We start from the raw sequence: 14,685 nt of genomic DNA, 5'->3' as shown, positions 1-14,685 counted from the left end.
CCCAAGCACTTTTTACGCTGCTACACACCTGAGTCCACCAAAAGCTGAGACAGTCCTTACATGGCTAAAACCTCCTCTAAATCCAGCCAAGCAGATTAGTTTCTCAGGGACTGTCCTGCCCAACCACAGTATTATGTGCTGTAGTGCCCCAAGCCAGCTCTGCCTACACATACATGTACACAGAGCAGTAAAATAGCAATAGTTTTTCTACATCACCCCATAGTTCTGAGAGGATTCTCACCTGTCTTTTGGCAGGGACAAGTGTCCAACCCAAGCAACACAGAGCTCTTGATAAAGAGATGAAGAATTTACATCTAATTGTGATTCTGTGATGAATAATTTAAAATAATAATTTCTGTTTATGGCCTAAGAACTAGAAAATATAAAAACACTCAAAATACCCTTTACAACAAAAAATAAGCTGTGTCTTTAATTTTCCTACCCATTCTCTGATGAAAGGCAGAAGACTAGTCTCTACTGGCAAGAACGTTAAGTGCAATAAAACCTGTGCAGTTGATAACGTAATGCTGGAATTCGGGACATGATCTAGGTCTGGCCTCGTAACTGAGGCTGAAAACTATAAAATAGCTGGTTTAGAGCACTGTAAAGCATAAGGTATTTTATACCCGCATCTTTAGTACTTGAGCCCAAGTATCATCCAGAATGAAATCTCAGCATATTCCGTGGGAGTGGAGAAGCTCATAAACAGGACTTACAAATACTCATATAGAGCCCAAAAGCGAAATTATTTGAAAGGAACACGCCTGTTCTAAGATTATCACACACAGTTATTGTGTGCTAATGTGGACACTTTTCTCTATAAATAAGCAACAAAAAAGCCTTAACGTTTTCGTATCAGGGTAGACATGTAAGATTTCTAGAAACCAAACACTAACTCAAATCTTGAAGACTTGAGTCTTCAGGAGTCAGTACAGCAAAGGACTTCTGAATCCCAATGGGCCTGTACCCCTAGGTCATTCAGTATAGTTATTAGCTCATTAAAATCTTGTTTCACTTCTTTTCTCATAGCACAAGTGCAATTTTAATATTGTCCAGTGCTCATAAGAACCTAATAAGACCTAAAACTAGGGTAGACATATGAGATTTCTAGAAACCAAACACTAACTCAAATCTTGAAGACCATGAATGACATTAACAAAAGCCATCATTGCATTATACAAAGTCTTTTGCAGCAGTAGCTGTTTAAGATATCCACCTACCCCGGGTTGTTCATTTCAGCTCACACACCACCTTTTCCTGTCTCCATTCTGTCTGTTGCCTTGATTGCAGAAGCACAACTGCTTGTGGAGCTGTTCTGTGAAACAGATTAAAACAGTGATCTGACTTTCTCTTTCTGCAGAGTCTACTTAAGTAGGTTTGGTTCCCTGACCTATTTCGCAGAGCAGTACCACCCATATTTGTGTCAACACAACATCCTAAGTATGTAGCTTTCTAAAAATTTGGACCTAGCATTATCATCCAGCACTGCCCTTCTCCAAACCCTCATGCATTGCCCCATCATGTGCTGGTGGAAGCATTTGTACAGCTACACAGAAAACTGTTATTTGGGTTAAAGCATCTTGTTTTCCACTTGGTTAGTTTTAATCCGTATCAGTACCCCAGCCTGCGTCAGAATACAGCACTCAAGCACTTTTACTATCTGCTGGGAGAAGGGAATACAGGGCCTGTAGAAAAAAAAAGATACAGCTGAAACTATTTCCCCAGTGGTAGGGTGATGCCTTATGCATGTGAAAGGATATCTGAAACTCAAGATACTAATCTGCAACTCTCAAGTTATATACAGGGTATAAATTCTTGGAGAACAGTTGCAAGTTTTCAAAGAATGGCCACTTGATCAACAGCAGCACTACAGAGCATCTGAATAATTGGATAGTTCCTAATCAGAAGAGGACAGGAAGCATTAGCATTAGAATTTCAGTATTTATGGACATAGCCAGGTTAGAATTTACCCATCTTAGAAGATGTGAATGTTGCTTGGAAGCATCAAGTATTTAGGCTTGATTCTATTTAAACATGTATCTTGAGTGATGTAGTATCTACTTCAACATTTGTCATGTGATGACAACTGCTGTTGTATGTAGCTACAAAATCCAGACTTACAGCAAAGGGCTTTTGAATCTCAATGGGCCTGTACCCCTGTGTCATTCAGTATAGTTATTAGCTCATTAAAATCTTGTTTCACTTCTTTTCTCATAGCACAAGTGCAATTCTAATATTGTCCAGTGCTCATAAGAACCTAATAAGACCTAAAACTAACTCCTCATTTATTGCGTTCCCTCATCTGAAAAATAATTCAGTTAAGTACAAAAAGAGAAAGACTGAACATTCTAAAGTCCTATTTTCACAACATTAGTATAAGAAGTTTCATTCTTTCTTGACAAATGCTACTGCAGTTTAAATCCTGACACATAGTAAATGATGAGTTTGATTGTTTTCATTAACAAATTACTTTTTTCACAGAAAGCATCAAGGCTGTAATAAGAGACTTCCTAAGATAAATGTGACTAAGCAGCAGGAGTTAATTAAGTAGGACAATGAGTAAGCATTTATGGGTGTGATAGGAGACCCAGCTGATTTAATTGCTTGTCTAATTATCAATTAGAGAATCAAGAAATAGCATGTAAGTGAAATATTCTGTTCTGTTGATAGTTTTAATGATTTTTAGAGACCCAGAAGAGCAGTATTAATTGCTATTTTAGGACTACAGAAGGAGATTTTTCTCCTTTTACTCAAATAGGGTTCTTAGTACTAAAATGACTAATAAATGTATATACAGCCTTCTCATACTCAAATATTTAAGGCTATTTGATCCTTTGCTCTGTAAAAAAAACAAATAAAAAGCTAGCAATTAAGCATTCAAACACCCTACCTATAAACCACTCAGCTTAGGTCAAAACCTTTCTGCATTTATTTTATAATAAGGATAATAACTGTCCAATGGTGTGAAAAAGTCACATTAACTATTTACAGTGTGCTTGCACAAGCCAGTTTCCAAAAAAAAAAAAGAAAGGGGTCAGGGAACTATTTAAACCTATAAGGGCAAAGAGCCAGTTGGCTACATTCATTGTTGAAATGTTTTATAAAGCAACTGCAAGAAAACATAATTACCAAAAAAATTTATGGCAAGCCAAAAATATTAATATATTGGAACACTGTGAACTTTTTACAAGCTGTAAATATTTTCTGGCTTCTCATATATAACCCATAAACTATGTGGAGGTCTTTCTCAGAACTTCTAATATTAGCATGTAGCTTGTAAAGAATAATATCTACCAGAAAAAGAGATCAGAAAGACACTGTATGTCACAAGACCAATGTTATTTCCCACTATAATTACCAAAAGATAATTTTTGTGTGTATCAAGAGGACGTAGGAACTGGAGATGGCAGCTTAGAAAACTAGGAAACACAAGCAAACACCCACCGCAGCACATACAGCCTGAGCTTTGGACACATTAACAAGCTGATTCTCACCATTAGGAAAAAAACAGCATCCTTCACCCATTTTTCATGCCCATTACAGATAACTGAAGATATTGCAAATTTTTGGCTGTTGAACAACTCCCACTGACCAGGCTTAGAACAGACTCTTAACAACTCAATATCCAGAAACGCAACCAACTATTTTTATTCTGCTAAGGGGATCCTGGCTAAATCTGTAAGTTACAGAGTCTAGACAACACCTCTTCCTCTGAAAAGTGGCTAGCTCCTCAAGCAAGGTAACAGCTTCTCATCAGCTTAACCCAAAAATGCTTTCCTAGTGAATAACATTAAAGAAAAAAACCAAAAACCAAAAACGCTCAAAGACATCCCCCCAAAAATTACTGACATCAAGTACACTTCCCTTGGTTTCCTTAGAGACCTAAAGAAAACACAAAATGGGCATTTTTAGCCCTTCACCGAAGAGACACGCTTACGGTATCACTCGCCAGTGTGGGCGACCACAAGGAAGCGAAGGGACAACCATCGCCTCTGGGAGCACACGAGAACAACGGTTACCAAGCGCGCACCTGCCCTTCCCGCCCTTTTGTAACCGCCGCCCGCACGAGCACCGCCTCCGCTGCCGTCGCTCAGCAACGCCCAAGCCGCGAGGGCCCGGCCCGGCGCGCGGCCCCGCGGCGCAGGTGCGGCGCTATCCGCCGGGGGACATGGCGTACGGCCACGCCCACCTGCCCTGCTCCTGTGACTTCGTAGCGCGGGACAACAACTGGTAACGGCCCTGCCCTTCCCCCGTAGCCGGCAGCCTCGGGCCTCCTCTGCGGCTTCTCTCCGGCTGCCTCCTTCCCTCCTGCCCCAGGCGGCCTCCCTGCGTGCCCCGCGCCCGCTTCCAGGCGGGCGGAGGCTGAAGGAATTCGCGGATATGTTCGTTTTACGTGGCTCTGTAAAGTGTGCGTGCTCATTCAGAAGCCCGCCATCTGCAAAAAGCCCAAGTTCTTAGTACCCTCCAGTGTCATCGCCCCGAGTTGGACAGGCAAAACAGTGAGTGACAGACCCAAAGCCAGGTGCTCCAGTGTTCCCCTCCATCCTCGCTCCGGGTGTGAGGACAGGGGAGTAGGGCCAGGGCAGAGTGGGGGACGAAGAGTCGTTTCATCAGTGAACAGTAAATGGAGTTACAGGCAGTTGTGTGAGAGGATGTTGGTGCTTACTTTTCAACTTTTTCAAAGAATGTGTCACAGCAAATTTGACCTCCTCCAATTCCTAACGTAAATGTCATTTGCAAGGAAGTGCATTCACACGTACTGTTTCATTTCCAACCTATGAAAAATATTTCCCCATTACTTCCGAGTGAGACAATTGATAACTCATACATAAACTTGCTGTTCTGAGGTAATGGTCTAAAGATTCATGCTGAAGTGCTGTGCTTTGTGACGTTGGTAGTTGGGTCAGTGGGTTTTTTTAATGAAAGCTTTCAAAGTAATCTTAAGTATTTTTGTTTGTTTCAGGAAAAAATGCATTGAAAGTGAACTAGAAGCTGCAAGAAGATGGTCTCACAAATGGGGATTCTTGAAAACACCTCCTGAGGAGGTAAAATGGAATGACATATAAGCAACATATGAAATTTACTTGTACACAAATTTATCTGAACACAAAATTATGAGAGCACAGAACACTAGAAAAGTACTGAGTATGCTTTTCTAAGCTAGGTTGCGAGGTAACAAGTCCACTACTTCTAAGATGCGCTCAAAGTTCCATTTGTCCTCTGAATAAAATATGGCAAGTGGTAATTTACATGCTATGCATATTCTGATATATTTCTCTTGAGAAACATGACTCCTAATAGTGTTAACAAGTACTAGATGCACACTGACAGGAAAATATTTCCCCTTTGTCTATCCATATGGTAGTTTGAAAATCTAGGGGAAAAGGTTCAAGCTAATTAAATTTTCAGGGGGGGAATTTACAACAAACAAAAATATTTGGAGAGATGTCTATTCTCACTGATGTTTAGATATTAGAATATAGGAGCACATAGTGTTATATTTGGAATCACAGTATTTCATTGCTAAAGAACAGGATTGATGCAGCCCCCCAGTAGTTATACATGTACTTTCCAGGGGGCTAGAAGTACTTAATCTGTTCTAGGATTTTTTGAAAATTCCTGTAGGCATCCAGGTTAGCACCTTTGAAAACTTTGGTCCTCTAGGCTTCAACATCCGTCCTTGATAACTATTGTCTGTCATGCACACCACCTTTGCACAGTATGAATAGATCTACAGCTGAAAAGTTGACGATTATGCATTGTCTCTATTGGGGAATGTGTGTATTTAGGATTTATTAATCTTTGGTTTGTGGTCAGATAAGATAGATGTATTTCTAGCCCTTTTTGGACCAGTGATACAGTTAAGAGAGTTGGAATCACTCAGCAATACTTAGTCTTTCAACTGAAATTCAGAATTACATCAACTTCTGAAACCAAAAAATGCACTACCATAATTTCCAAAGCACTACAATAAGTAGTCCTGTTTTAGATAGAAAGAACAGGGAGTTTAGATGCAACAATGAGGGGAATGGTGTAGATATCAGATATTACAGCATATTTGAAAAGGTAAAGAGGCCAATTTTTAACGTTGATGTTTTGGGTTTAGTTGATTGAAGATGAAAAGAAAGAAAATACAAAGCCCAAGATACAGCTTCCGGAACACCTGCAGGTTCGACCTGTGACACCTGTGGAAAAATACATAAAGGTTAGAAAATTAGATTTTAAAATTGCAATACAGCAATATGTGTCTTAAGAAACCACACAAGCTCTAAAAATCAGTTGTCTTGTAGAGGTGGGCCTTTAAATAAAGGTCAAAGTAAATTGTATTTGCAACCTGAGCAGTGCTTTAAAATCATTCATTTAAGACAAGGAATTGCCCTTTGGATATGGTTGTGAGTTTGCAGAGCTTTCACTGTACATAATCATCTTTCTGTAAAGCACCTCCCCCATGCACTCCTCTGTGACATCCAGTAACAGAACAAGTCAACTGTACAGCTTAGTACAGAAGAGTGGTCCCAGGGCCAGTTATGACTGCTGACCATTCATTGCTCAAATATACATATACATGGCTTACTTCAATGTTTATCATAACCTCAACTCTCAGTTTTAACTATTGGTTAAGATGCAGTCATTTTCCTAGCTTTATTTAAGACAGTCATCTTTTTGGCAGAGACAATGCCACTGTCCTCTTTAGTGGCACAAATTAGTCAGAAGCCAGTTCTAATGAGCCAATTCATAACTATTTGATTTTATATTATATGATTTATATTCACATATTCAGAGTCTAAAAGTTGTCAAACAGCTGAAAATGCAAGTGGAGTGTGACTGATGGTTTGATTTATAAATATACAGTGTCAGAATCACCAATGAATAGGATAACTATGCAGGCAGCTAAATCAGTGACACTGTGAGAGGAACATACTCATAAAAGGGGAAGCAGAATATGCTAAGGAAGGTTAGTCCACATAGAGAAGATTAAGGAAACAAGAGAGACTGGAAATTCCTACTTGCTGAACTAGCTTTCTTTCAAAGGATTCCAAGGGTGGTGAGATAAGGTGAGGAAGTAGTAAAAGCTTTTACTGAGGTTAAATTGAAACAAAAATTAAGAGCTAGTGCTGAGTGTGGCAGAGAAATGAAATGGCAGCATTTCTGCCATTAGTGCTACTCATTCTTCAGTTTTGTCCCAAGCCTTCAATTTCGGTCAAGTCTATTTCTGCTTCAGCACAGTGAGAGTGTATGTGTGTTAACAAATCACACAGTTATCAGCTGCTAAAGTAGCACGCATAGCCTGGTGCATACTGAAACAAGGATCATAGTTTCAATTTCACCTCAGAACCTTTATTTGCTAAGGAAGATAAGGGTTAGCTGTGATTTAGGTCACCCTTTACATATTCAGACTGAGGTTTCTTAAGTCCTTATTCAGAACTATGTGTTTTTCTGCACATTTAGCTTCATTGTAACAGTCATCATATCTGTTCTCTCTAGGTTAGATTAGTAATTGCTTCTTCATAGTCCCTTCCCCCAGATCGTAAGTGGGACATGATTTCCTTCATTATCCTGCTCAGTGGGTGGCACTTTTGGCCATAAAAATTATCTTTTCAGAGGAACTGCTCCACCTAAGTATCATAAACATTTTTTCATCTTGGCCAAAGAACAAAGTGAAGCAACTCTGGCAAGAGAACTGAAACATTGTTCTCTTGCTGTGTATTTCTCTACTAAGTCCCCAGATGCTATGATATAACGTGCCCAATTGAGATGATTCAGCCAAAGTAAGCACAGCAGTCAGTGAACAGAGGCTGTTGGCTTTTGCTTTGTTTCCTTTTTAGCTAGATTAGTTGCAGATTAACTTGATGCTTACCCATCTTTTAAAGTAGAAAGAAGGTGGAACGAATAAGTAGTTCTTGATGCAAAAGCCAGCTTGGTCAGTAATATCTTTAGCATTTGGCCACAAAACTATTATTCCATAGCTGCATTGCTACCAAATACATTACAGCAAGTATAAAATGCTATTTCTCCTGTTTAAAGCTGACTGGCTTTAAAGACTATTACTCTGTAAAGAAAAAAGCTAAAGCTGAAGATAAAAGTCTTCTCCTAATAATGTAAAGCCCGTAAAGCCCTTAGAAAGTTGTTGAGCGAAACTTGGGGAAAAAAAAAAAAGTATGCTGACTTTAGTACACTACTAAACAGTAACTTTGCTTTTTGATTTCCTGTTAAACATATGAATTTAGGCACTGAAATTCTTTTTTTTTTTTAAGAACGGTGGTAAATGGAAGTTAGTTACTTTATTGGAATTTGGCCATTTTATGTCTCTCTTTCCCTGTGCCTTGCTATAGAATGGGACTTAAATTATTCTAATGACTTTTTAAATTATAAACTATCCTGTATTATAAATCAAACTTGCATGCAACTAGTCTGTCTTTCGAAGTTCTTATTTCCTTCCATTAATGTCAGTGTGTGTTCAGGATATTATCAGATTGCATTTAAAACCACTATTTTTTGTAAGTTCTCATTTCTATCCACACTACAGCACAAAAAAGGATGTTGCATGACAGAAATTACAATCAAAAACCTTTTAATAATTGAATTCTACATGTTACTTTTATTCTAGGTGATTCCATCTCCTCCAGTACCTAAGACTACCCAGGGATTTATTGGCTGGAGATCAGCTGTTCCAGGGTTGGAACTTGAACGTGGTTTTCAAATCCAAAGCTGCAAAGGTACCTTTTTTAAGGATTTGAAGTGGCCAAGTGAGGCCTCTGACTGACATTAAGAAATAAGAATTAGGCATATAGATCCTTTTGCATTCCTAAGTTAACATGCTCTAGTGGACTGTTGGACGGTTAAACATTTATGCTTTAAAACCAGTTTATGTAAACATCCACAATCATTTTGTTAAAGTATGAACATTTTAATGTAGCATTTTACTTGTTACTGATTTTTTGATATCTATGGCATTCAAGCTGTTAACACTGCTTCAGGTTTACTTAGAAGTACAATGAATAAACAAATATAAAGATCACAGAGCAGATAGTAGTTTTATTAGTATTAGTAAGACTATGATTTTAAGATATTTATCAGAAGTCTTTAAAAAAATTATTATGTAGACACAGAGCACATTTGTACAATTGTTTCTTCATGAAACCTCCATTCAGACTTGGTTTCACAGCAGCTTTTTCAAACATAAATACAGACTGCCATGTTCCTGATGATCCTACCCTGCAGCTCATTCCCAATTCATCACTTACCAGTATTGGAATCTGTATTTAGAATTGGTTTTCAATCAGCATTCTGAACTGGCTCACTATTGAGTTCCTCAAGTGCCTGTGCTAGCACAAAAACATCTCTTTTGTACAGAAAGGAGATGAGAAGAAGCAGAGCAGAGTAGCAGGCATGACTTAAATTGGCTCAAGCTGCCATGGCACTGCATCCTTACATTTGGAAAGAAGCTTTCCTCATTAAAAAGTAAAACACAACAAACAAACAAACAAACAAACACCTGCAGAAAAGATAATTATCAGGCCTCATCATAGTGTGTCCACTGCAGCTTGAAAAAAAAAGGCAAATCATAGGTATAGTTGTCATAATTATTAAATGCATTGCCTTTTGTGTTGTGCATGCTTTACAGGTAGTTTGTCTAGTTACGGACACAAGTAAATCAGTAGTTCCCAGTGCAGCTGCTTTACTGGTATAAATAAAGCATACAAAGGCCATTTAGCAAAATGAGGTCATTTTCAAAAATCAGTTTTGGTATCAAAACAGGGTTTTTTCACTTAGTTGATCAGAATGCAAATGTGTTACAAAGTATTTATGTTGCTTCAGTTTTGTTTATACCAGTATTTATACCAACCAGGACTGATGAAAGACTCAGAAACAGTAGGGGATTGCACTGGGAGTTACTGGTGTAGCTACCGCAGTGCTATGGAGTTCAGTCTTGCACTTTATTACCTACCTGAAGATTTGCCAGGACTTTTGGAAACTCAGAAGGAAACTCATTTAGTTGTAGCAACTATTTGCAGGATATAGTTCTAGATGGTTGACATGTTTAAACTAGAAGATTGTTTAAACAAAAAACAGCCTCTGAGAAATCAACACAAGCAGCTCCTTATAACTCCTTATTACTTAAAGAGCAAAGCCTTTTCCCTTTAATCCTGATGCAAGATCTCCTTTGTATTCTGCAGCTATCAATATCTACTTCTTGAGTCAGCAGTAAGTCCTTGGCCTTCATAGCAGTAGGTCAGCAGCTAGTGTTTGTTCTTTCCATCTTCCCAAGAAATGACTCACAATGATCAACATCCCACCTATTTTTTTTACATCCAGTTCCAAATGCCCACAAAATAATAATATTTTACTTTTTCCATATTCTTTACAAATAATGGAGAAGTGACTCATATCCTTTGGAAAGATTACCCAAGAATGAGAATACATAGTAGAAGTAACTTCAGACACATTACTTAAAAACCAGAATAAAGAATAACTTGGAATCAGACTCTGGAAATGTAAGCTAAATTGCAGTTTAGCTACTAACTATAACTTGTGTAAACCGTTCTTTGAACAAGCAAGATAATTGTAAGAATGGTATTTTAAATCGGTGTGCTTTCTTGTCATTGCTAGGTTTGTATCTCTCTTTATTTTAATCACATGGTTCTTCAGTTTATTTTAAGGTCCTGCATAGATCCTCTTATTCTTGTCTGATTTATATAAACAGTTATAGTAAAGATTAATGTGTAATTTAGTAGCAAGAAAATTACATTAATTCAGGCCAAATGAAAGGGGAGCTTCAAGACCACTGTTTTTTAAAAAATGTTATATTAAAGAACCAAAGTTGGCACCTAATATCCAGTAGATGTTTGTACGAAGTGAAATCCAAATCCATATGAGTCATGGTTTGATTTTGAAAACCAAAATAAATTCTTTGTCCAGCATCTACAGTTGGACAATTCTGAATCTTATTCCCAATCTCTGAATATTAACTCTGTACTAAGAGTAAGGTTTTTGTATTATACTTTCCATCATTTAAGGTACCTTTACGTCAGGAGATACTTTGATACAGCCTAATTTGGGATGTGTAAGGAGTATTGTCTAAAATTTGTACTAATTCCTCTGGCATAAATCTGTCAGTTGTTAATTGATCCATGTATTTGGGGTTTTGGTGTTCAAGAATATGTGAAACTATAAACCTGACTATTTCTTTTCCCAACACTTGTAGTTTGACCCTTTAGATGTGAAAAAATTATGTAGCAATTGTGGATTTGGAGCTGACAAAGGACTGCCCAGTCAACTGCCCCAGTTGTGAATCCAAAAGGCCAATATAGAATTATTAAATTGCCTTTTAATGTTTCAAACCTGGCATTTAATTTGCGGAAATTAGCCTATTTATTGGAGCCAAGTTGGGCATATAAATGTCACTGCACACCATAAAATATCACACCATCTCCAAGGTCAGGACAGTGTTGGTAAACTCAGTGCACACACTGGGGAAATGCTTCAAAACAAAATGAAATCACTTCAAAAATGCAGCAAAAGTCAGGATATTTTTAATTCTATATAAAAGTCTTAGACCTGTGCTTCTGTGCAAGTCAGAGCAGAATGGGATGTTTCTAAACATATATAAAAAGTTACGCAGTTTATTTTTAACCGAAAGTTGAAAACAAGATGCAAGGGTATTTAGATGCCTTCTATGCTTCAGTCTAAACTTCATTTGGTGTAGTCTTTCCTAAAGCTTTTGGTGGTCTGAGGTTCACATTAGCAAAGTGGCATGCATAATATCAGTTCCTCCTTAGCTGACTAAAATTTTTCAGAAAACCAAAGCCATCTTGTCTTTTGACTGTTGTTTTCAGATAAACTAGTTCTTTAGTAACAGGTTCATTTTAAAGGGGAACTATGGATGATGCTTTCAGAATTGCACATGCAAAAATTTTACTGTATTTGATACACAGTCACCACAGCAAGACATGAAAGTAGGTCAGCCATACATCTTTTGCCACCATGGATGTGTGCCTGCATATGCTTTCCTGGGTGTGTGATGAAATAATAGTAGTGGCTTAAATGACAGTTGTATTTAAGTTGAAGAACGATGAAATCAAAATTATCTTTCTCACAAGCATTTGCTTTATAAACAACAAAATTGGGTGACAAAAACCTGGTATGTTTTCCTTCACAATGTGTTCTTTTCTGTGCTGGTGGAACTGGCATAGTACTGGCACTTATTTATAATTTCATTAATATAAAATATTTTACAGGGAGCTCAGGGTTGAAAGATTATTATTTATTTGAAATGCACTTTGCATAAGAGAATAAAGATTTCTTATTAGATGATAGTGAAATGGTGATTCTGAATAAGTACTATTCAAATTGCAGTCACCATACAAGTGTTGCTGTACATTTTGGAAGAAGCTACTGCAAAAGGTGGCTGCTTAGAGAATAAATGTAATCACTCTTCTGCATTAGACTTTTCTACAAAGTTATATGCTGCAACTAGCCTAATTTGCACAAACAGTCCTAAGTTTGTGCAAAAATTACTGTCTCCAGTTCCTGCTATTGGCTACTCTGTCAGCCTGAAGTAACTTTAATTCTGAGATTGTTTGCCTTACAAAACAAAGGAGACTGATTTTTTTTTTCTTTTCAGAGACCTAAGGCTTCCCATTCACACACATCGTTTCTCCCTTTAGTGAAGGATTCTTTGTGGTTTCTTCCACGTACTACAAAGTACCAAAGCGACAAACACTAGTCTAACATGGTCACTGGCAACCAGACCAGAAATTTCTACTCCCATGTGAAGCCCAGCCCAGGTCACTTCTTGCATTAGGTTCATAAATGTGTTGTATTTAGTTCCCCTTGAAACCGTAAGTGTCAGTGTTGCAAGACAGATAAGGCCCACTCACAGACTATTACCTTCTTCCTGACTCCTGTGGTTTTCACATCCCATCAAATTGTTATTTAACTAGTTGAAAGCATGTCAAACCATTTCATAGGACCATAGTGTAATAAATTTAACTGTTCTGGATAATGATACCATTGTGCTGTGAAACAGATCAGGTTGCCAGTGAACGAAACATTGCCCCTTCAATCTGCTCTGTCATACATGGAAAAGACCAGCAGTATTGAGAAATAAATTCAAAACAAAACCAGAAGCTTTGTGGAAACAATACGAATCTGATTCATGTTGCACCAGTGAAACAAAATACTGGAGAGAGTCGTTATTTTTGTCAAATGAATTGGAGATAATTTTGACTTTAGCGTTTCAGGCGGCTCACACATGTCTCAGGACTTGCTCTGTTACACAAAGAACAAGACAAAGAGATAAAAAGAATGCTCTTTCCTGTATGCCTCAATGGTGGATTTATTTCCATAAAGGTTTCCATTTGGAAATGCTCTGATATAACCTGAAGAGTAGCACAAGCAGCTTTTCATCTCAGTGCAGAAAGATGTAGTGACACCAATTTCAAAGTAAGACACACTTATCAGTCTGAGCACTGGGTTTTACAGGCTCTGACAGAGTATAAATGTCCAAAACCATCCCAGGATGGTGGTAAGCCACTAGACAACATCTAGCACAAGGCTTGCACAGAAACTGGAGGTTGTGTTCTTAAGTGTTCCGAAGCATCTGCGTTTTCCTCTGCACCATCCACAGACTGTCATGGCTTCAGATAGCCACCACCCAGTGCTGAAGCTTATGGGCAGCACCTCAACATTTAGGGAAGCAGTTCACCAGATGTTCAGAGAAGAAGGATGAGATGGGATCAGACCATCTGATAAGTATAAAAGTAAACATAGCAGGTTAATTTAATTCCTTATCATTTAAGCAAATGCAGCTGTATTTACTGTAACATGCAAAATTCTGGCTGAACACATGAGGCAACGTATTCTTTAGAACAACATCACTTCAAAAGGTTGTAAAGCAGGTTAGCAATAAGCATCATTATGTCTGATCCCCAGTGTAAGATTTTTCCAGCCTTTAATGCTTTAGTTATTCTTAAATCAGTACATTGATCTCAAAAGTAAGATTACACAGCCTTAGTAAACCTTCTAAAAGTACAAAAATTTCACCATGTGTTTAGCAACAGCACAGGAAATGATAGATCAAAGGCTGGTTGTTACTTCTCAATGCTTTTTATTTTCTTTTTTAAGAGACAAAAGCATATGAAAAATCTGAACTTAGAATAAACACACTTCCTACTCTTTGGAAATGCATAATAGAGGTTACATTGTATACAATAGATACAGGTAGGCTAGGTACATTATCGTACAATATATTAAAATATCTTTTTAGAGAGTATCTCTGAGGATAATTACCTGTCATATCTTTTATATAATTTAAGTTTATTACTCCTGACTTGTGTCAGTAACAAAAAGCTCAGGATTTTAAGGACAGCTAAGAAAAAGGTAATCATGTTTCACATAAGAGTGGTGCATTTCTTTTTTCATTTCAGTAAATATTAAGTTCTTAATTTGCTGCTACAAACTAAGAAAACTCTGTCCAAGTTTTTACTTCATTTCTCCACAATTTAAAATGATCCATAATAAATACATAAATTTCAAATACTAGGTTTACTTTTTAAAATAATCAGCATAAAGATATTACATGGTAAAAGTGTAAGCTGATGCCACCACAGGCAGAGGGCTAAAATGGAAGATCGTTCAAAATTCCTTCCAGCCCTACTTTCCTATGTCTCTGTAAGACCCAGA

The 14,685-nt window shown here is 37.7% G+C and overlaps 1 protein-coding gene across 1 annotated transcript; it reads left to right on the top strand.

Annotated features, from left to right (window-relative positions):
• Positions 1 to 3,898: 3,898 nt before the first annotated feature.
• On the top strand, positions 3,899 to 8,764 carry CIMIP1 (ciliary microtubule inner protein 1; the record flags this gene model as incomplete). The annotated part of the gene is made up of 4 exons (XM_082007159.1): positions 3,899 to 4,230; positions 4,964 to 5,045; positions 6,107 to 6,205; positions 8,609 to 8,764. 4 exons carry the CDS (start codon positions 3,899 to 3,901, stop codon positions 8,762 to 8,764), a joined length of 669 nt encoding a protein of 222 aa, XP_081863285.1.
• Positions 8,765 to 14,685: the final 5,921 nt, after the last annotated feature.

The sequence above is a fragment of the Phaethon aethereus genome (assembly GCF_964289735.1).
Source record: "Phaethon aethereus genome assembly, chromosome: 16".
NCBI lineage: Eukaryota > Metazoa > Chordata > Aves > Phaethontiformes > Phaethontidae > Phaethon > Phaethon aethereus.
The sequence above is the reverse complement of the archived record's forward strand: the minus strand, read 5'-3'. Positions and strand labels throughout refer to the sequence as shown.